The 20,627-nt window shown below is 57.1% G+C and overlaps 2 protein-coding genes across 2 annotated transcripts in view; one reads left to right on the plus strand and one right to left on the minus strand.

Moving 5' to 3' along the window:
- The window catches only part of BTBD17 (BTB domain containing 17), a 4,717-nt gene extending 1,279 nt beyond the window's left edge, over nucleotides 1-3,438 (plus strand). The window contains exons 2-3 of the mRNA XM_003786160.2: nucleotides 482-758; nucleotides 2,146-3,438. Coding sequence (XP_003786208.1) covers nucleotides 482-758; nucleotides 2,146-3,220 — 1,352 coding nt within the window. The 3' untranslated portion in view covers nucleotides 3,221-3,438. The remainder of the gene's footprint in view (nucleotides 1-481; nucleotides 759-2,145) is intronic.
- Nucleotides 3,439-4,319: 881 nt separating this feature from the next.
- Nucleotides 4,320-20,627, minus strand: part of KIF19 (kinesin family member 19) — a 23,935-nt gene continuing 7,627 nt past the window's right edge. The window contains exons 3-20 of the mRNA XM_003786604.3: nucleotides 16,066-16,176; nucleotides 15,497-15,584; nucleotides 15,073-15,209; nucleotides 14,013-14,138; nucleotides 13,478-13,672; nucleotides 12,571-12,717; nucleotides 11,771-11,893; nucleotides 10,126-10,291; nucleotides 8,845-9,019; nucleotides 8,517-8,715; nucleotides 7,689-7,959; nucleotides 7,488-7,609; nucleotides 6,967-7,100; nucleotides 6,618-6,723; nucleotides 6,330-6,417; nucleotides 5,405-5,802; nucleotides 5,072-5,219; nucleotides 4,320-4,913 (exon numbers count right to left, since the gene is read on the minus strand). Of these exons, the coding sequence (XP_003786652.1) occupies nucleotides 4,783-4,913; nucleotides 5,072-5,219; nucleotides 5,405-5,802; nucleotides 6,330-6,417; nucleotides 6,618-6,723; nucleotides 6,967-7,100; nucleotides 7,488-7,609; nucleotides 7,689-7,959; nucleotides 8,517-8,715; nucleotides 8,845-9,019; nucleotides 10,126-10,291; nucleotides 11,771-11,893; nucleotides 12,571-12,717; nucleotides 13,478-13,672; nucleotides 14,013-14,138; nucleotides 15,073-15,209; nucleotides 15,497-15,584; nucleotides 16,066-16,176 (2,865 nt within the window). The 3' untranslated portion in view covers nucleotides 4,320-4,782. The remainder of the gene's footprint in view (nucleotides 4,914-5,071; nucleotides 5,220-5,404; nucleotides 5,803-6,329; nucleotides 6,418-6,617; nucleotides 6,724-6,966; nucleotides 7,101-7,487; nucleotides 7,610-7,688; nucleotides 7,960-8,516; nucleotides 8,716-8,844; nucleotides 9,020-10,125; nucleotides 10,292-11,770; nucleotides 11,894-12,570; nucleotides 12,718-13,477; nucleotides 13,673-14,012; nucleotides 14,139-15,072; nucleotides 15,210-15,496; nucleotides 15,585-16,065; nucleotides 16,177-20,627) is intronic.

Below are 20,627 nucleotides of genomic sequence, written 5' to 3' on the forward strand. Positions count from 1 at the left end.
AGCCATCGTTGTTTGGCGGGCCTGGGCTGGATTCGAATCTGCCACCTTAGGTGTATGTGGCTGGCACCTTAGCCACTTGAGCCACAGGCGCCGAGCCAAGAACTAGGATTATTTTGCCCACTGCCATATTCCAAGTTCAAGAACGACTGGCACATAGGAGGTGAATATCTGCTAGTGAAGGCACCACTTGTGGCAACTCTGAGGGGTCAGGTGGACAATTCTTCAGGAGCTGAGGGGGCAGGGACCAAGAATTTCCTTAAGCCTTTCCTGAGGTTCTGGCATGGTGGAGACCGGTTATGGGAATGTTGTCCCAACCCTGTTTCATGAACTCTCCCTGCGTGAAATCTACCCCTTCTAAGAGCATCCTTTTAGGGTCTGTAGTGCTCATGGGCACCCTCTGCTCACACCCATGCGCATGTGTCTCCAGCTGATCCCTCTGCACCCCTAGACTGAGGCTGTGCTCTGTTCCTTCCCACTGCAGCCCAAAGAGCTGATGTCAGTGGTGAGGCCGCAGGCACCTCCATCAACCACTCCCAGGTGCTGCTCCAACGCCTGCAGGAGCTGCTGCGTCGCGGCAATGCCAGTGATGTGGTGCTGCGGGTGCAGGCTGCAGGCACTGATGAGGTGCGGGTCTTCCACGCCCACCGCCTGTTGCTGGGGCTGCACAGCGAGCTGTTCAGGGACCTGCTGAGTAACCAGAGTGAAGTGGTCCTGCAGGAGCCCCGGGACTGTGCCGCTGTCTTCGACAAGTTCATCAGGTGGGGAGGAGGAGGACTGGGGGAGGCTTTAATCCCTTCTTCATGGCCTGGCTCCTTCACCCACAGGGTTGTGGAAGCAAGGCCCTTAAAGGTCATTGCATCCATCCCCAGATGTCACTGGGGTGGCATTGCCTCCTGCATCTCTTTTCCCACTTCCCTCTTGTGCATTGTGGCGCAGCTTCTTGCCTTTCCCTGTGTGCTCTGTGTAGTTTTGATGTCACTCCTCAGCTCTGTTAACCCTCTCAGAGCTGTTTCCAAACCTGGTCAGGAGAGCTACAGATTCCTGGGTCCCACCCTTGATCATCAGTTTCAAGTGTAGGATGGGGACCAGCCATCATTTTCTATTGTAAAGCTTCGATGTGGTTTTGCTGTCCAGCCAGGTTTGGGACCACAGGCTAGGGAGCTGATGAAGTTAGCCAGCTCTCTCCTCCACCTTCCTGCTTCCTGCCAGTATGCTGCACAGGGCACCATTCACACTATAGTCTAAGAAACTAACCCTGTTCTAATACCTTAGATAAGACAGTTGTAAAATTCCAGACATCACTTCTAAGGTCCAGACAACAAGGAGAATAAAACAGATGGGCAGAAAGGGTCTTCCTGTTACCGTGAGTCAGTTGCATTTAACCAGCCTTCCCCTAAATCCTCTACCGTGCTCCAGTGACATCTCATTGACTACAAGTTAGGCACGTGGCCACACCTACAGAGCCTAGGAAATTCAATCTTTTATTCCCAGAGGCAAATATGAAATAGAGAGGGGAGTTGTGGATGTTAGGGCACTCCCACAGAGCCAAGTGGGGTGCTGTGTGTTGGTGGGGTGAGCAGGGGCACAGAGGCAGATGAGATGACAGCAAGAGACAGCCAGTGATGACCAGCGGAGCAGAGGAGACAGACGCAGGGAGAAAGGTGAGCTGCAGAACAAAAAGGGGAGGGGTGGGAGGAGAGAAACTGGTGACCATCTACTTCAGTGTTCTTGATTGTCACAGTAACCCTGAGGGATGGGTGCTACTCCCCATTTCCTAGATGGTTAGCCCAAGGTTCATGGAAGATAAAATACTTGTCCAGAATTGTGGCAAACAGGTGGTAGGACCCGGAACTGAACGAGACAGGAAACCCGAGACAGGAAACCTCACAGCGGTAGAAGCCACCTCTGTTTTGCTCCAGCCTAGCATTGTGCACTGTCTAGAGGCTCGCCATTCCCTCCAGCAAGGGAAGGAAGGGGCTGTGAAGTAGGAATGGCCTGAGTGAGCTCTCGTAAGGAAAAGACAGGAAGCCTCAGAATCCATTCTGATCCCAAAGCTGGGAGGCCAGGTCCTCTGTGGACTCAGAAAAAGCAGCTCTGTGTGGGAACCGCGGGACCCGGCTCTGACTCAGCATCACCTCTCCTCAGGTACCTGTACTGTGGCGAGCTGACCGTGCTGCTGGCTCAGGCCATCCCCCTACACAGGCTGGCCACCAAGTATGGCGTGGCCTCCCTGCAGCGCGGAGTGGCCGACTACATGCGCGCGCACCTGGCGGGCGGCGCGGGCCCGGCTGTGGGCTGGTATCACTACGCTGTGAGCACCGGGGACGAGGTCCTGCGAGAGAGCTGCTTACAGTTCCTGGCCTGGAACCTGTCAGCTGTGGCGGCCAGCGCTGAGTGGGGCGCCGTGAGCCCCGAGCTGCTAGCGCAGCTGCTGCAGCGCTCGGACCTGGTGCTGCAGGACGAGCTGGAGCTGTTCCACGCGCTGGAAGCCTGGCTGGGCCGCGCGCGGCCGCCCCTCGCCGTGGCCGAGCGCGCCCTGCGCGCCATTCGCTACCCAATGATCCCGCCGGCCCAGCTGTTTCAGCTGCAGGCGCGCTCGGACGCCCTGGCGCGCTACGGCCAGGCGGTGGCCGATCTGCTGCTGCAGGCCTACCAGTTCCACGCCGCCTCGCCGCTGCACTACGCCAAGTTCTTCGACGTCAACGGCAGCGCCTTCCTGCCCCGCAACTACCTCGCGCCTGCCTGGGGCGCCCCGTGGGTCATCAATAACCCAGCCCGCGACGACCGCAGCACCAGCTTCCAGACGCAGCTGGGCCCGAGCGGCCACGATGCGGGCCGCCGGGTCACGTGGAACGTGCTCTTCTCACCGCGCTGGCTGCCTGTCAGCCTGCGACCCGTCTATGCGGACGCTGCGGGCACCGCGCTGCCCGCCGCGCGCCCTGAAGACGGCCGGCCGCGGCTGGTGGTTACACCGGCCAGCAGCGGCGGCGACGCGGCAGGCGTGAGCTTCCAGAAGACGGTGCTTGTGGGGGCGCGCCAGCAGGGCCGCCTGCTCGTCCGCCACGCCTACAGCTTCCACCAGAGCAGCGAAGAGGCTGGCGACTTCCTGGTGCACGCCGACCTGCAGCGGCGCAACTCGGAGTACCTGGTGGAGAACGCCCTGCACCTGCACCTCATCATCAAGCCGGTCTACCACACTCTCATCCGGACCCCCAAGTAGCCCTGGATTGGGAAATAGAGGCCTGGAAAGTCCCAGGGGTCCGGGAAGGCAAGGCGCAGGTGGCTACAAGCTCAGCCCTCAGGGAGTGGCCAGACACTGACAACCTTGGGGCTGGGTGGAATCCGGAGATGGGTAGTAAACCAGATGCCTTGTTTCTCAGCTGCCCTTACATGGAACACTATGTTCTTGGTCTAGAATAAACCGATGCTTACAGAGGTGAGGGGATGCTTGAACTACCAGTCCCTGGGTGTAAAGTGCCCAGAGTCCCACAAGCCTGCGGTCCCAGTGCCCTTCATTGAGCTTTTTCTTGAGAGTCCCACCTAGTCGCAGCACAGGACAGGTAAGAATACCCGAATGGGCTTGGCGCCTGTGGCTCATGCGGCTAAGGCGCCAGCCACATACACCCAAGGTGTCGGGTTCGAATCCCCAGCCCGGGCCCGCCAAACAACAATGATGGCTGCAACCAAAAAATGGCCAGGCGTTGTGGCGGGCACCTGTAGTCCCAGCTACTTGGGAGGCTGAGACAGGAGACTCGCTTGAGCCCAGGAGTTGGAGGTTGCTGTGAGCGTGATGCCATGGCACTCTACCCAGGGGGATAGCTTGAGGCTCCATCTCAAAAAAAAAAAAAAAAGAATACCCGAATGGCCAGAGACCTGGCCAGCCTAAGAAGCCCAGGGCACCCCAGTATCCCTTGCAGGAAATTTCTCTCCTTGAAACTGAGGGACCTGACTGGGCAATTTCTGATTCCCGACCTCCAGTGGGTAACCACCTTATCTGGACTGTGAGGTTCTCTGTACTCTGGGCCACCCTAACTCCCCATTTGCTCCCTAGGAGGGGGTCTGGGGAGGTGTGAAGGATGGTGGGATGGGGGCATGGACTCAAGGTCTAGAAAAACCCTTTCCCCAGGGGTCTGAAGGCTGGTGCTATACAGCTAGCCAAGGGGAGATGGTCTGTGGGGGGAGCAGGCATGGAAGGGAAAGGAGTCGGTGGAATCTTAATCAGTCATGGCCACTCCACATTCCAGACAAGGTCTAGTTTCCAACAGAACCATCAAGACCCAAATGGGATTTTACTGTTAAAAACAAGAGGGGAAAAGCCACTACCAAGTAACAAAATCGGATCCAGATTCCCTCCCCCACCCCTAACCATAATATTAGAAATGCCTGTTGGCCCCTCCCCAACCATCCAGGATGCCCTTGCTGTAGAGGTGGGCCAGTGGCCTCATCTCAAGAACAGCTCCTCTCCCAGAATTCCAAGGCCAAGACTGGCCACAGGTCTGTGCAGGGTTTTGGCAACAGCATTCTGTCCAGAGCTGGGAGGCCAAGGAGCCCAGCCATTCTGGAGGCATCTCCCTGGCTTCACCTCCCTTCCCAGGTGGCACTGAAATTTTGGATGGGTTGGGAAGACACCCCTGCAATTCCTGGATCGCAGGAGCCCTGGCCTTTTGAGACCCTGAGCTCCCACTCCCAGGTCATCCCCATCTGCCCAGCCTCCATGTCCCATTCCCTGCTACACCCCATTTAGTCTTGGGCAGCAAGAGAGCCAGTCCCAGGCAAAGCCCCTCATTTATGCCGGAAGCGTCCATCTTTGCCATGGGTGCTTGTGCCGTGGGGCAAGCGGGGCCCACGAGTAGCCCGTCGGGAAATTCCAGCTGGGTTAGGGTGAACAGCAAGGGGTGAGGTGTCCCCAGGGCCTGCAACAGGGGCAGGGCCAGGATTACTGATTTAGGAATGCTTCTCCATCATCTCTAATCACCCAGTGGCCTCAAACTTCCTGGAGGCTCAACCCCAAGATGCCCATAGCAACCCCAAGTCCCATAGCAAGGGGCAGCCCTCCCTTGTTGGTACTGACCTGTGTTCTGACTTGGAGGGAGTTTGACCTTGGCCAAAGGCAGCGTGACCTTTCCTGGATGCCGAGTTCCAGGTGACGGGCGCATCCTGTGGTCCACAGGACGGGAGTGTCCTGTGGTCCCCAGGAGGTGTGTCTTGGGGCAGGAGAGCTGTGTTGGTTGAACAGTGAGGTAAGGCAGAGATCTGCTACCAGGATCTGTCCCCGCAACAACGCCAGCCTGAGGACAGAGGCTTTGTGGTGCAGGCTGAAGGTGCCCAGGGGCTCCAGGAGGAATCCAGCCTTATCCCCCATCCAAAGAAGCCCAGATACCCCACCTCTGGCTCCTCGCCTCACCCCTTGCCCTGTGACCTCGAAGGACCGGGACCTCCGTTTCCTCCTCTTGGCTTCCAGGGACTCCTCCCTTTTCTTGCTTGGATTTTTCTTCTGGCCATGCAGCCAGGACCCTGGGCCGTCACCTCGATGCTCCACTGCCAAGGGCAGGGCCTCGCCAGTGCTGCTGGAGAGGTTGTCCTCGCTGGCAGCGTGCTGCAACGTCGGGCTGGGCGGCCGTTTGCAGGCCAACTGGCCGGGTGGCTGCACGTCATCAGCTTCACTCAGAGACTGCAGGGACAGGCTGCTGCGCTCTGTCGCGGCCGCCAGCAGGTGGCGCCCTTCAGTGCCCAGGGCCCGGGAGCGCCTCCGGGCAGCCTTCACTGAGATGCACTTGGTGCTGGTCAGGATCTCCTTCCTCTCTGCAGGGGAACACAGAGGGCACCCAATCCTGGATCAAAGCCTCCTCCCAGCAACCTCCTCTGCCATAGCAGAAATGGGAAGGAGGCAGACTGCTTGGGTTTCAATGCCAGCACCTCCAGTCTTGCCATGTAAGAAACTTGGGACACCTTTCTGAGCCTCACTTCCATCTGTAAACAAGAGATGGCAAAACCAACCCCATAGGGCTATTTCAAGAGTTAATGGAGATAATAGACTTAACCTGCAGCATCCAGGAGGTAGGAATTCAGTTGGCATCTACTATTACAATTCGAGGGCATGATTCTAAGTGCCTTGTGTTCTCCCAATTTCTGATTGTGTTCACAGCTCTCCGTGTGTCCTTGAGCAAGTGGCTAATCCTCTGGGGACACTAGGGCCTCTGTAGAATAGGCAGCACCCAATGCATAGGTGCACTTGGCAGTGCAGAGGGCACGAGGGCCTTGGGGCTGGGAGATCTGAGCAGTTTAGGAGAGGACAGGTCGGGGTAGGGGGTGGGCAGGGTCACACACACCTTTGTGGGATAAGGGGATCTCCGACAGATTCTCGCTACTGTCGGGGGAAGAGTTGATCCGGCTGCCTAGGCTGTCCTGAGTGGGGACCTGCGGGGTGAAGAGGTTGGGAGGAGGGAGCCCCTGCCCTTGAACTTAGTGGGGATCCCATGCCACACTCAGCAGAGTCAGTGGGGCCTCAGGGGTGGCAGCCATTTAGGAAAGGCTCCATTCTGATGGCTGTGTGTCCACCCCTGTGCCCCCACCCCCAGCAGGGGAACTCTCAGGGCTAGTGGGTGCTCTGAGCTCACCTCCTGGCTCACCAGGCTGCCAATCTGGATGGAAGGTGGGGTGGGCACAGAGGAGCTCTTCATCTGCCAGGCTCTGGGACTGGCCTTGAACACACGGTGGACTTCACTGAGGCTGGCAGAGGAGGATGGGTGGCTGTTGGCCAGGCTGGTCTCACTGAAGTCCCACCCCCAACCCCAAGGGAGAAGCTGGTGGTGTGAAGGAAGAGAGAACCCAGGAGTCCTGGCTCCAGACGATGTCATCTCCTCCCTTTCATTCTGGCTCTCTCTTCCCCATTTAGGCCTGATCTGGGTTGGCCTCCCTAGGACAGAGCACAGCATGGGGGCTGGAGCAGGTGGTCACTGGTCTCACCTCTCTGTGCTGAGGGTGGGGAGGGCGCTGCTCTGGACGTGCTGAGTGTCAGAGCTCAGCATCTTCACACTCTCCGGGTCAGAATCTGGGGTCAGTGTGGCTCCTCCCACGGTAATTTTGGGCAAAGAGCTGTCCTGGGGGTGGGGGGATGGGGGAGACAGTCAGAACTAGTCCTGGACCAGGTAACAGCACAGGGACGGAGGGACAGACCCGTAACAGGGGCTGGAGGTCCCAGAAGGACAGTGGGCTTGTGTCCCCAAGGGTAAGCTGTGGGCTGCTAGTGGCATTGCCTGATGGCCTGGTCTCCTGGGAGGGTATCTGGAGCCATTTGACCAACCCCGGTTCTCGGACCCTATGTGGGGACAAGTGCCAGAGAGGAATGCCCAGGATGGTGATCTCACTCAGGCATGGCAAGGCTTTGGGGGAGGTAAGAAGGGAAGGAAATCCCCTCCCTGGGGTGCTGCCATTGTCTTGGGCACTGGTCCCTCCCTTGGCACAAGTGCCCAGGCCCAGGTGCCCACCTGCAGGGCCCTGGAGGCTACACGGTCCATGATGGTGGCCCGCTCCAGGCTGCCCTCCTCCAGCTCCCGCAGGTACGCTTCGTAAAGCTCCTCCAGATGTTGCGGGACCGCCAGGTTGTAGTCTGCCAGGGGAGGGGTAGGGCTCAGCGCGTGCCCGGGGCCCTCCGCAGGTGGCTCGGACGCGTGGGGCGCGGGCCCTACCGTCGATGACCTGCCGCTGGCCCTGGATGATCTCGTCGCAGAGGCTGCGATGCTGTTCCAGGCGGCGCACCGCCTCGCGGCGGTGGCGGAGCGCGCCGTTGCGGAGCAGCGCGTGTGACTGCATCTCGGTGTTCTCCACCTCGAGCTCGTGCACGCGGCACAGCAGGCTGAGCACCTCGCGCTGCTCCTCAGAGCCGACACGCCGAGGCAGCGTCTCCTCCAGGCGCCGGCCCCGCATGCGCAGCTCCCGGCAGCGCTGCTCCAGTGCCAGCTGCAGGGGGCACCGGGTGACCACCAGGCCCTGGTGAAGGGCCCCAGTCCTCGCCTCTCTGGCCCCTGGACTCAGCATCGATCCAGCTGGGAGCTCTAAGCCAGGCCAAACCTCTAAGATCCATCTTGGGCTGTGCAACCACGGGCTGCTCCAAGTTGGCCCTTCTGTGCCCACTGTCTCACTGGCTGACCACAACCTGCTCCTGGAACCAGCCCTCTGGACAACTGCTCAACCCCAGCCTATCCGAGCCCTCAAGGCTCACCATACTCTGAAGTTTTGGATATGCCCAAGAACAGAAGGCAGAGATTTGTCATCTGAAAAAACTCAAATCACAACACTGCCGTTCCCTGAATTCTTGGTATGTGCCAAGGACACACCCAACAAACCCAGGAAGGCTGCACCTTGACTGCTCCCATTTTACAGATGGGAAATGTGAGGCACAGAGAGGTCACACAGGATTTGTGGCTAGAGCACCCAGATACCACTGCTCCCCTAGCCCCTAGTCCCTCTGCCCCACCTCTCAAACCCACTGTCCCTGCCCCCCAAATCCCACACACCTTCTGCTTACGAAGGTTCTTCTGCTCGCCCACCAGGGCTGCAATGCTCTCCCGGGCTGCGGCCACCTCTGGCGGCTCCAGGACATCTGGTTGATCCTCGCCTGTGTCAGAGTCCTTCTCGCTGTCATCCTTGGTGTAGGATTCCTTCCGCTGCTCCTCCCGCCATTTGAGGGCCCGGCGTGACTTTTCATGCTCCCAGCTGCCGCAGCCCCACCCAGAAAAACATGTGATTCAGGCCAGGAGGGCAGGGGACAGGGTTCACAACCTCTGCTTCTCTCTCCTGGGACCAGGGTGGGAACTAGAGGGTCCTCAAGCAGGGGATGCTTACCCAGCAATGGTGAGCAGATGGCGGGAGGTGTCGATCTGGACCTCCATGGCATGGTTCTCCAGCTCCAGCAGGCGCTTCCGCACGTCCATCTGCTCCTGGAACGCGTTGATGAGCTGCTCCCGAAGCTGTCCCATGTCGGCCTGTTCACCCTGCCCACTGTGCAGTTGGACCTCGGCTACCCAGGGCGTGAATGTGGGAGAGTCAGTGGGGGGGGGCAGGTTCAGGCCACTCTCCTCTCTTTCCTGCCACTTTCTGCTCCCATTTCCTGTCCAGCCACTTCCTCCAAGAAGATGTCCTAGCTGACTGTCTCCTCCCATAATCCACGCTCACATCGGGTGTTTAGGCCACTGCCCAAAGGTGACTCCCAGCTCCTCTGTGTGAACTGGGCCTCGGCTAGCCCTTCCAGCACCTTTGTGCCAACTTGGAAACTTTCCTGCCATCTATTGGGAAACTATCACAGCAAACATGTGAAGGAGCTAAGGAAATTTGCCCCAATATATGATTCCTTGATATAAAGACTATTTTGGATTAAAGGCCATTCATAATCAGGGAGCATTGAAAGAGGCCTTTCCTCTATCTACATAAAACCTAAGGAACCTGACTGAGAATCATTAGGGGCTGCTTATTACATGATAAGCAGACTTTCTATTACAAGATAATAGACCTGGCCTCAGGGTCATTTGAAGCACTAGATCTGTCTCAGGTTAATCTACAGATCAGTCTGTTTCCACCCATCTACACACATCCGCCTAGCAACCATTTGCTGCTTGTATACTTTCCATACTCTCCCCCCTCCCTTCCAAAAGACACCTATAAAAGTCTCTGACCATCACTGAGACTTCAGGCAATCATTCTTGTGATCCCCCCCACCCGTGTGCATGGTATTTGGAAATAAACATTTCTCTTATTAATCTACCACAATTGTGAGCTGATCTTTCAGTGAACCTTAACCAAGGGAAAAGGGCAGGTTTCGCCATGATCCCTTCACACAAAAGTCTCCAAGGGAACAGAAGCTCTTGGTGGTGATAGCAAGGCCTCTTGGCCCTCTGTGCAGCACCCAGAGTGACCCACTTGCCTCTCACAATCTGAGCCCACTACTCTTCATGGCAGGTTTCCCAACCAGAGATCACTATCCCTTTTCACAGTTGAAGGCTCAGAGAAGGTGCATGCCTAGCCCAAGGCCACTCAGCCAGAAAAAGCCTAAGTTTGGATCTGAATCCAGCACAGTTTGAGCCCAGAGGAACATGAGAGGCAGTGGGCTGTCGGAGATGGGCTGCACACCTTGGATGTGGCGTATGTCTCCCCGTGCCAGCCGACCCCGGGCCTGGCCCCGCCCAGCCTGTTCCTCGATCTTGCACTTGAGCCGCTGGATCTCGCCCCGCAGGTCAGAGATGATGCTGGTGTACTGGGCAATGTGGTAGGAGACGTTGAGCAGGTTCTGCTTCACCTGTGGGAACGTGGGATGGGCCATGGGGGGATGGACACCCCAGGCACCCAGTCTTCTTCCTTATACCAACTGAGGCTGGCCTTTCATTCTTCCCCCGCCTTTCTGGATGACAGTAGTGGCCTCCTGGCCTCCAACTCCACAGCCTCCTATCACACCTCCATGTTGCTGCTAGATACACACTCTTAAAATGCTGCTTCTCCTGCTTAGCAACCATCAGTGGCTCCCTACTGCCTAATTCCTTCACTTGGAGGAGAAGGGCCTCCACTACCGCTTCAATTTTCTTTTGACTTATTGCTCCCACATATCTGCTCTGCTGGGGACCATCCTGCTCTCTCCACGCCCATGCCAGACATTATGCTCTCTCTGCCTTTAGAGCAGTGGTTCTCAACCTTCCTAATGCCTCCTAATGCCATGACCCTTTAATACAGTTCCTCATGTTGTGATGACCCCCAACCATAAAATTATTTTCGTTGCTACTCCATAACTATAATTTTGCTACTGTTATGAATCATAATGTAAATATCTGATAGGCAGGATGTATTTTCATTGTTACAAAGGGGTCGCGACCCACGGCTTTAGAGCTTCTCTTTTCCTGCTCCCACCCTTCTGGAATGTCGTCCTATCCTTCAAGTCCTCCTTACTGTCCCCAAAGAACTCCAGTGGATCCCACCAGCCTAGCCTACCATCCCATTCCCTGACCTGTCTCAGCACCTGCTATTGACAATATTCTGAACTATCAATGAACTATGTCAAAAATATGTCTCCTCTTTCCCATTAAGCTCCTTGAGTGTAGGAATAAAACTTAAAGCATCAGGACACAGGCTGAAAATTTGAAATGTTGGAAGAGTGTTCAGTGCATGCTACCTTACCCTTGTCCATTTCCAGCCCTCTGCATGCAAACAGGTTGAGACAGATTCTGAGTAAATGGCAGGGTTCCAACATGTTTATAGAGAGGTAAGGACTTGGAAACCAAGCAGACCCAGGCCCATCTCAGCACTGGCCAGATGGGGAGTCACTCAACCTCCTTTAGCCTCATTGTCCTAAACTGTACCATGGGGGCAGTGATAACACCTGCCTGGTTTGGAGGATCAAATGAGATATAAAGAGATAACAAATGAGATAATTGAAAGGCTCCGAGTGAGTGCGCAGCCAAGGTTGCCTCTTAAGAAGACTATCAGAGTGAGATGCTTTGACAACCCAAAGGTCTGAAGGAGCATCTGAAGAAGGGAAGAAGGAGAGGACAGAGGTGAAGGGGGGACACAGACCTGCAACAGAAGACAAGACCCTAGGGAGCTATGGGCTTCTGGGCAGACAAGCAGGTACAGGGAGGACATAGGTCACATTGGGCTGAGGAGTGAGGCCAGTGCAGCAGTGGCTGGTGCCAGAGAGTATGGGGTGGGGTGGGGGCAGAGATCGGCCCAATAGCCTGAATACTGATTCAGGAAGGTGTGGTCTGGGGGACAGACCAGGGGCCCTCACCCTGGTCTTAATGTTCTTGGCCCGGCCAGCATAGGTCAGGGTGTTCCGGGACTCCTCGAAGGCGCTGCTCGCTGGACTGATGTGAGCAATCATCACAGTGCGGCTGTTCCCCCCCAGGGAGTCCTGGATGGGGAGAAAGGGCGCTGAGGTCAGCCAGGAACCTCCCCAGGCCTTCCCCGTCAGGCTGTCTGAGATGCCCTCTGCGGCATGTGTGGGTTTTCTCTCTCCCACATACAAACTCACACAAAGTGATATAGAGCAAGTCCCCGGCCCCAGTAATGGCCACCTGTGTCACCTTAAGCAGTACCTTCACCTCTAATCCTCAGCTTCCTCACCTTGTAAATGGCAGTGGCTTTGCGATCCCCACCTGCCCTGCTTGTGGGTGCAGTAATGACAGTGGCTGATGGCAGTAAATGGTGGCTGTGATATTAGACCAGGGAGACCGGTTTGGATCCCACATCCAGCACTTACTAGCCGAGCTCTCAAGAAAGTTACCTCTTTGCCATGGGCAGGGTAGGGGAGGGGTCTCAGTTCAGCTTCTTTCCCTCCTTGCTACCTGCCCTTTAGTTAGGGTGGCCAGATAAAATACAGGACACCCAGCTGAATTTGGATTTCAGATAAACAAGGAATAACTTCTGTAGCATAAGTATATCCTAAATATTACACGGGACATACTTATACTAAAATGAATTTTGTTGTGTATTTGGCATTTAGACTTAGCTGGGTGTCTGTCTTTTTACCTGTTGAGTCTGGCAGCCCACCCCTGGAACTCAGCCTCTGGCCCCTGCTGCAGCTGGTACCTTCAGGAGCCGAGTGAGCTTGCTGTCTCGGTAGTTGACATATTTGTTGCTGGCCTTGTCGCTGAGCGCATTGATGCAGTTGCCCAGGGCTAGCAGGGAACGGTTGATGTGGGCTCCCTCCTTCATGCGCTGCCCACGGTTCTGTGTCTGGGAGGCGAGTAGAGGGCATAACTATGGCTCTAGAGTACAAGAGTCTGAGTTTTGCCCCAGCCGCTCTCTTGCCCCCGCCCCAAACGCCCTGGTGATCCTGGGCTAGAAACTCCTTCCTCTCCCTCGGGACCCTGAAGTGTAGCAAGGACTTGCAAGAGGGCCTTGTCCTGCCCCCTCCAGCATCACGGAGGGCTGATGTCTGTCCCCCACAGCAGGCACCACAGCATGGCCTATTTCGAAGCACTGGGAATGACACTGGAGAGAGGTTGTGGTCCACTCTGCCCAGGCTGGCAATGCTGAGGCCAGCTGGCTCCAGTAGCTGGAGGGCACGCCCTCTCTCCTCCCAGGCCACTCCCCCAGTGCCCCTTTCAGGAAGCCCTCTGGGCTTTCCTGGAAGAGAAGGATAAGTTTCATGGACTCTGCTCTGTTCCAGCCCAGCTTCACAAGTTCAAACACGAAAGGTTGTTAATTCTCTCTGGTGCTGTCCTTTGCCTTGCATTTGTGCTAACCACAGTGACATCACCCAGCCTCCTTGCTCACATGACCATAAAACTGCCAGGTCTGCCGGCAGGAGGGAGCCTGAGCCCACACCTGCTGGGTGGTACTGCTGGGCAAGTTGGGGGGATGCTAGGAGTGGAGGACAAAGAGTTGCCAGAAAAGGATGACAGGGACCTTCTCTGCTCCTTGACTGATGTGATTGTCGAGGGAGGGCATTGTTCCTGCCCTCTGTCCTCCACCCCCCAGGACCCAGCCTCACCTGGGAGGCACGCTCGGAGCCGGCCAGGTCTATCATGAACAGGCGGCCCTGCCGCACCTCCTGCAGGACGTCTTTGACCCGGCTGCGCTGGCGAACGGCCACCTGCAGCACTGCGTGGGAGCGTGAGGACGTCTGGTTGGCAGCTGTGGGCTCCTGGGTCCTCTGCCGGTTTCCCTTCATCAGCAGCTGCATGATCTGGGCGGGAGGGAGGAGAGGCAGCTCCTGAGAACCCATAGAGATGCCTCGACAGAAAGAAGGAACCCCCAGGGATAGGCAGGGAGGGCCCTGCCTGAAAGGGCAGGTGGTGGTGGGCTCTATAGGCTGAGGGGTCTGGGGAGTGGCCTCAGCAGTCTGAGGTCAGGTGTCTGTGTAAACAGAGGGGATGTGCTGCCTGGTCACTCTCCCAGGGTCAGCATGGTGGCAGGTACCACTACGCAGGATTCTCTGCCCCAGCCCCAGCCTCAGCCTAGTAGGCAGCAGCTCTCTGGCTCCAGGCTCAGCCCCTCCATGGCCTGCCTGGAGGCACAGAACTTACCTCTTTAGCATTGATGGTGGAGACCTCGGTGATTCCGGCCACCTGGATCACCCCTTTGGCATCCTCCCTCAGCTCCAGGTACCCCAGGGCAGGGTTCAGCAGGTCCCGGATCATCTCGTTGTAGATCTGATGGGACCAGTGAGGGCAGGTCCAGGCCAGGGCCAGGTTCCCTCCCTCCCACGCATGAAGAGGACCACAGTTTGCACCTTCTGAGCCCCAGGTTCCTCTTGAAAAAAGGCACCTGCCTGCCTATGAGGCCAGGGATGGGCTCCAACATCTATGGGGAATATCGAGCTGTCAGAGCCAGGGTTACAGGAGGCTTCTGAACCAAGCAGGACTCCCTGTGTGGACAGGCTGGGCACTGGCCAGAGCTGGGGACCAGACTGATGCCAGAACCCCCTTCCCCTGCCGGGAGAGGGCCCTATTTATTACTAGGCAACCCTCATGCTACTTTCAGGGGTGCTCCTCATACAAAGTGAGTCTTGCTGGCTGAGCCAACACCAGGCCAGCAGGGCTGCTGCTGGCAGCTCCGCCTGGCTGCCTTTCTGCACTGTGGCCCAGGAGATTATCAGTTCCTTCAGGAGATGGGGTCCAGCCTGCAGCTCTCCCACCTCTTCTGGCCTCTGTCGTGCTCCCCACACCCTGCCAGGTGGGCACCTGGAGGCTGTGGCTGGGTGGGGAAGCCAAAGTGTCCAGCCTGTATACATGTGAACAGTTTTCACCTGTGCCCACATCGCAGAGTTCCTGAAGGGAGCCTGGCAGGGCAGACTGGGTCTGCTTCAAGGAATGGGCAAGGTGGTGAGCCATCTGGGAGGGTGGCTGAGTCCTGTGCATCCTGGCAAGGCTGCTCTGGATCATGGCACACTGGGCAGAGTGTGGCTGTGAGTCTGAGTATTTGCTCTCTCACTTACTGTGTGACACAGACTAGTTGCCTGGCCTCTCTGATGAGCCTGAGACTTTTGTTAAGTGGGGTTTATAATATGTGTGTGGGACAGCAGCAGTGCTAAGCATCCCAGCCCCGCCCAGTGGGCCTCTTGGCTGAGCCTGGGTGGGGGCTTACCTCCAGATAGGACATGGACACCTCATACTCCATGTCATTGCTGGTCTCCTCAATGGCACGGAAAAGGTCATTGAGGGTGCGAACATAGATGCCGGGCTCATGGTCTGTGCCCAGCATGGTGTAGGTTTTCCCACAGCCTAGGGCAGAACAAGGTCATGGGTGAGCAGCGTGGGAGCCAGAAGTGAGGGCTTACTGGGCAGGTACTCCTGGCAGACCTGGGTCTGTTCCCAAGGCTGGTCCTCCCAGATGGCCAGGCAGTGATGGGAGTGGGGAGCAGGGCAGCACTGGCTGTGTATGGGGTCTTTGGGGCTGGAGGGCCCTGGATGGAGCCAGACCAATTCTCTGATGGAGGGCCTGGGGCTTGGCCCTTGAGGGGACAGGAGGGGTGTTACAGTCCTCACCCATGGTCTGGGTTTCCCCTCACCTGTGGGGCCATAGGCAAAGACAGTGGCATTGTAGCCTGAGATGACACCTTCGATAAGGCTTTTTGTGGTGGCCTGATACACCATCTCCTGCAGAGAAGAGGAGAGCTGTCGGGGGCCCAGGACATGGGTGGAGCAGAGCACAGATACTTACTGGCAGTTCCTATTCCCCCATAGGAGTTTTTGTCCCTGGAGCCTAAGAGAAGTGGGGGTAGGGAGTGGGGGAGGGGATGTCTCCACTTACACCCCACAGTGGGGGGATGGCACCCTGGAAGAGAGCCCAAGACACCTGAGATGCCTTCCCCCATGGCTGGATCCTGGCCCCCTGCCCTGAGGATGCATCACGTCTGTTCCTAGAAGTGTACACAGATGGGCAAGACGGGGTCCCTGGGGGGTGTCAGCTTCCCTGCAGTTATCCTCCATCTGCCCTCCCTGTGCCAGATGGGCCCCAGGCTCCTTGATCCAGCTCATCCAATAGGGGCCAACCATGGTGCCACACGGGGTGGTGTCTCAGTGCCAACCCAAGTGTGTCCATGCAGGAGGCCAGCTGTACACCCCAGCCCTCCCTCACCTGGGTGGCAGTGAAGTCAAAGGCCACATCAAACAGATAGGACTTCTCCCGGGAGCGATGTGCCCGCAGGATGTCGTCTGGGTCCTCCATTGGGTCCATGAGAACTACCATCTGCAAAGATCCCCGAGAAAAGTTACCTGGGATCCCTAGGGCCATGTGTGGTCAACCCTCCGGGGTTAACAAAGCCCATCTGGACTCTGACCTTACCCCTCCCACCTCAGGATGTGGGCAAGGGATGGGAAGGACCAGATGCCAGAGCCCTGGGCCCACACCTGTCCCTCCTCAGTGTTCCAGGCATCAGGTATGGACGCCTGGCCTGGATGCCCAAAGGGGAAGCCTCCCTGACAACACACAACTGTCCCTACAGGGATAGTCAGGCGGGCCCAAAGCCCCAGATCTGGGCCCCGCCCCCAACTGCAGCACTGTGACCCAAGCGCCTCTACCAGAGGGGAAGCAGCAGCATTAACGGAGAGTTTGCTTTATGTCAGCACCTGTTTCAAGAACTCACATACACAGTCCCCTTTAATCCTTCCACAGTGCCACGCAGCAAGGCCAAGGGTGTTACTTTCCTTTTGCAGATGGGACAGTAGCCTGCCCTAGATCCAGTGTCAGCAAGGGGAGGAACCTGGGTGGAAACCACCATGGGGCTCCAGGAGCCTCCTGCCCTGCTGGCGGCCCTCTGCAGCCTTGAGTCTGAGCTGGAGGTGGCAAGGGGAGCTGAGGGGCCCTGGGCTAGCAGCTGGGATGGGGCATCGATGGGCCAGTCCTGGCTGGGGCTCTTCTCTCCATAGGTTGCACAGCTGTGCTCACTGTGTGTGTGTGTGTGTGTGTGTGCACATGTGCACACACATGTGCATGTTGAGACACAGAAGGGGTCTGACCAGCTTCTTCTTTTGCTCCATGCGGGAGGGAAGTGTTCTGGGAAATGTTTTTCTCTGGGTCCACTCCACTCTACCCTCCCTCGCCCTGGTATCCTCAGTGCTCTGAGCTTCACCTGGGCTCCATGTAGAGATGCACAGGAAGGCGGTAGGTCCTTGCTGGGGGTCCTGGTCTAGGGTAGGGGTGGGGATGGAGTCAGCACAGACTTGTAGAAATGAGGAAGACAACCAGAGACACAAAGGAAGGCTTGCATTTGAAGGACTTAGGATGAGGGGGCAGGGCAGCAGAGGGGACTCGGGCAGGCACTGAATCCCTGCACTGCCTCTTCTTGGTGAAGGTGTCTGGCGCAAGTGCCCTAACCTGCCCAAACCTCATTCTCCTCCTCTGTGCAATGGAGCAGCAGCTCAGTCTACTCAGAAGACCCCATGAGACAATGTGTACTGTGCTCGGTCATGAGGCTGGGCACATACTGAGTGTATAACTTGGTTCAGGAGGTTAAGAGGCAGAGGATGGGAAGCCACCTGTCCTGGCACTCATGACTCTGCCATCAAATCGAGCGCAGCAACCAGACCCTCCCGTGAAGTTCACCAGGATGCCATGGGCCCTGCACCTGCATGAGGCCCTTTGGACCAGAGCCATCAGAGTGGGTCCCCATCCCTCTTGCTGCACCAGGCAGGAGCCCCTTGAGAGGGGGCTGGCACCTCTAAGTGCTGCTCTGTGCCCAGGAGTGCCTGGGCTCCCTAGGGTCCTGGCTCACTCCAGACACCCAGGGGAAAACAGCCACCGTAGGGCTCCCTCCTAATGAGGGGAAGCTGCTCCCCAGGCTGTGGGTGTGGGGTAGTGTGTCAGATGGTGGCTTCAGCCACCATGGGCACATCACCAGCCCCTTCCTCTTCTAGTGGGAGGGAAGCAGGCAGGGAAGGAGGATGTGGGCAGCCTTCACTTCTAGCCCCTCCTCTCCAAGAATAACAACAGTAGCTCACCTCCTGAGCCCTTGAACTGCAATGATCTGGGGAAATTATTATTCTCAGATGGGGAAATCAAAGTACAAAGTCACATTGCTAGGACATGGCAGAGCCAGGATCCCAGGCTTACACCCTGCCCACCCTCTTAAACCACTCCCCCTCCCCTGCCCTCATAGGGGCCTTGAAGAGTGGAATAGGGGGTTCTTCCCCTGTCTCTCAGTAGTTACCATGGTCTTAGTGAGGCCCCAGTACCCACTGTACACGCTGGCCTGACCTGATTTGCCCCCGAGTGCTGAGACACTGCCCAAGGAAGTAAACTGGCCTGGCTCAGGACCCCTCCCAGCTGGGCAAAGGCTGAGTGGCCACAGAGAGTCAAGTGTGGGGAGTCTGGGCCTGCACAGCTACGAGGATCACCTGTCCCAGCCACTGGCCACCTCCTGATGCCCTCTAAGCCTCTTCCAGGATCTGGTCCCTGTCCCATGCCCCATGAACCCTGCTCTAGTTTCAGGCCCAGCTGAAGATAAAACCTGCCTCTGAATTCCCCTGCAAGGGTCCCCATGGGATACAACAGGAACCTGACTGGCTGCACTGTTCTCGCCTCAATGCCATTGTTCCCATGGGCAGGGCCAGTGGCCTGAGGGGCACCAATCCATATTCCTCACCCGAGACCTTCACTCAACCTCCAGACACTGCCAAGTTCAAGACACCCTGGGCATTTATTTCCTTTGATATCTGGGCTCCTGCATCAGGACATCAACAGCACAGCTGCCATGATCCCTGCTTAAAGAGGGCTTTGTCTGGGTTCCATCTGTCTGGGCTCCAGCCCCCGCCCACCCTTCAGAACATCACCCCCATTTCTGCCCACTCTGGCTCACAATGGAGCCCTTGTGCCCTTTTGCCAGGTGAGCTGGAGCGGAGCTGGGGAGGGGTGGGCAGGAGTGCTCCGGGCTGACACAGACACCAGCACGTTTGCTGAGCACCCTCCAGGTGCCAGGAGCAAAACAACACCTGAGGGAGAAAGAACAAAATGAGGCCAGCTTTCCTGCCTTGGGACACCTGTGGATCATCCTAACCAGGAGAGTGCCAGAACGCTAGCCCAGCTCTGCCCTAGCCCAGCTCTGCCACCAGAGGCAGGCCTCCTGGAACAGGTGGCACCAGCATTGAGTCCCAAAAGATGAGCAAGAGGAGGTGGCCGAGAGGTAAGGTAGGAAGAGAACTATAGACAAATATTTGATGAGCAAGGCAAGAAGTGAGAGGCAGGCAGCAGCAGCAGTACTGATCACCGAGTTTTCCTGCCAGCAAAGAGACGGGAAGAGAGCTCTGGAGTTTTGCCGTCTGCTCCACCAGGGCTCCCCGCTGCACAGATCCAAGACCTCATCTGAGCATCCCCCAGGGGAAGCACGCCTGTGCCCCACCCACCCAGGGCCCCTGTGAGCAGATGCTGTCCCCTGCTCTGAGAGGTTCCTAAACATCCTCCACGGCTCCCTCTAAATGGCACCCTAGCTGGCACACAGCAGATGGCTAAGGGGCATCTGCTGAATAAAGCTGCCATTTATGGGGAGCCGAGAGTGCAGCAGGCACACAGCCCAGGGCTTGCTGAGCATTTTCTCTGAGCGCCTGTGGGCAGGCACTCTGGTCATCGCCAGCCTGGAGAGGAGGAATCACACGTGTTCAGGGAGTTACCCACAGCTGCCTGCAAAGTGCAGAGCTGGTCACATTCAGAGCCCAGCTCTTCACCACCAGCCCGCCCACCCCCGCCTTTCCAAGAGAACAAGTGGACAAACAGCTGCCTGGCTGATGAATGCCCACTTATTAGGGGATGAATTGTGTCCCCCACCACCCCAATTCACATGTTGAAGCTGTAACCCCTGACACCTTAGAATAAGATCTTACTTGGACACGGGGTCATTGCAGATTAATCAGTTAAGTGAGGATGCAGTCGCACTGGTATAGGGTGGGCCCTTAATCCAGTATGACTAGCGTCCCTATCAAAAGGGGAAATTTGGGCAGAGATATTCATAGAAGGAGAGCAAAGCAGAGAGACACAAGGAGAAGGCAGCCATCTGCAAGCCAAGGAGAGAGGCTTGACACGGAACTTTCCCGGCCACCACCTTCATCTCTGGCTGTGGTCCCCACAGCTGTGCAATAGTAAATGGCTGTCCTTTAAGCCACTCAGCATGTGGCACTAGTGCAGCACCCAAGGCAGGCTCCCCTGCCACAGGGAGGAGGGCACTAATAGTTCTGCCCCTGCCCCGAGGGGTGTGCTCTCTCATAGCCCCTGGGAGGACATTCCCAAGTTCGTGCACATCATACCATGCACCTGCCTCTGGGAGCTGTTCATGGGGACACTGCTCACCCAGTACAGAACTCTGCCCCCAGTCCCAGCTGCCTCTGCAGCTCCAAGCTCCTAACTCAGCAGAGGCCCCAGCTCAAGCGCCCCCTCCATGGCCTCCCCCTATAGCTCTGCTCTTAGTTCAATGCAGATTTTGACTTTTCCAGAGTTCCAGATGGAGTTGGAGTCTTTAAACCTGGAAACCCAAGATCCTGTAGGGAAGTAGGGGCCTTGGCTCAGGGAGAGAGTGTCTCATGCATAAGCTGTGTCCCCATCGGAGACCAGGCTCTCCTCTAGCATCTCCTAGATAAGACAACTTTGCATAAAGCACGTGGGCGGACTTCCTGCTGAGCACCACTGAGCTGCAGGTGCACCGATCAGATCAC

Source organism: Otolemur garnettii, unplaced genomic scaffold, assembly GCF_000181295.1.
Source record: "Otolemur garnettii isolate 467f Iridium unplaced genomic scaffold, OtoGar3 scaffold00018, whole genome shotgun sequence".
NCBI lineage: Eukaryota > Metazoa > Chordata > Mammalia > Primates > Galagidae > Otolemur > Otolemur garnettii.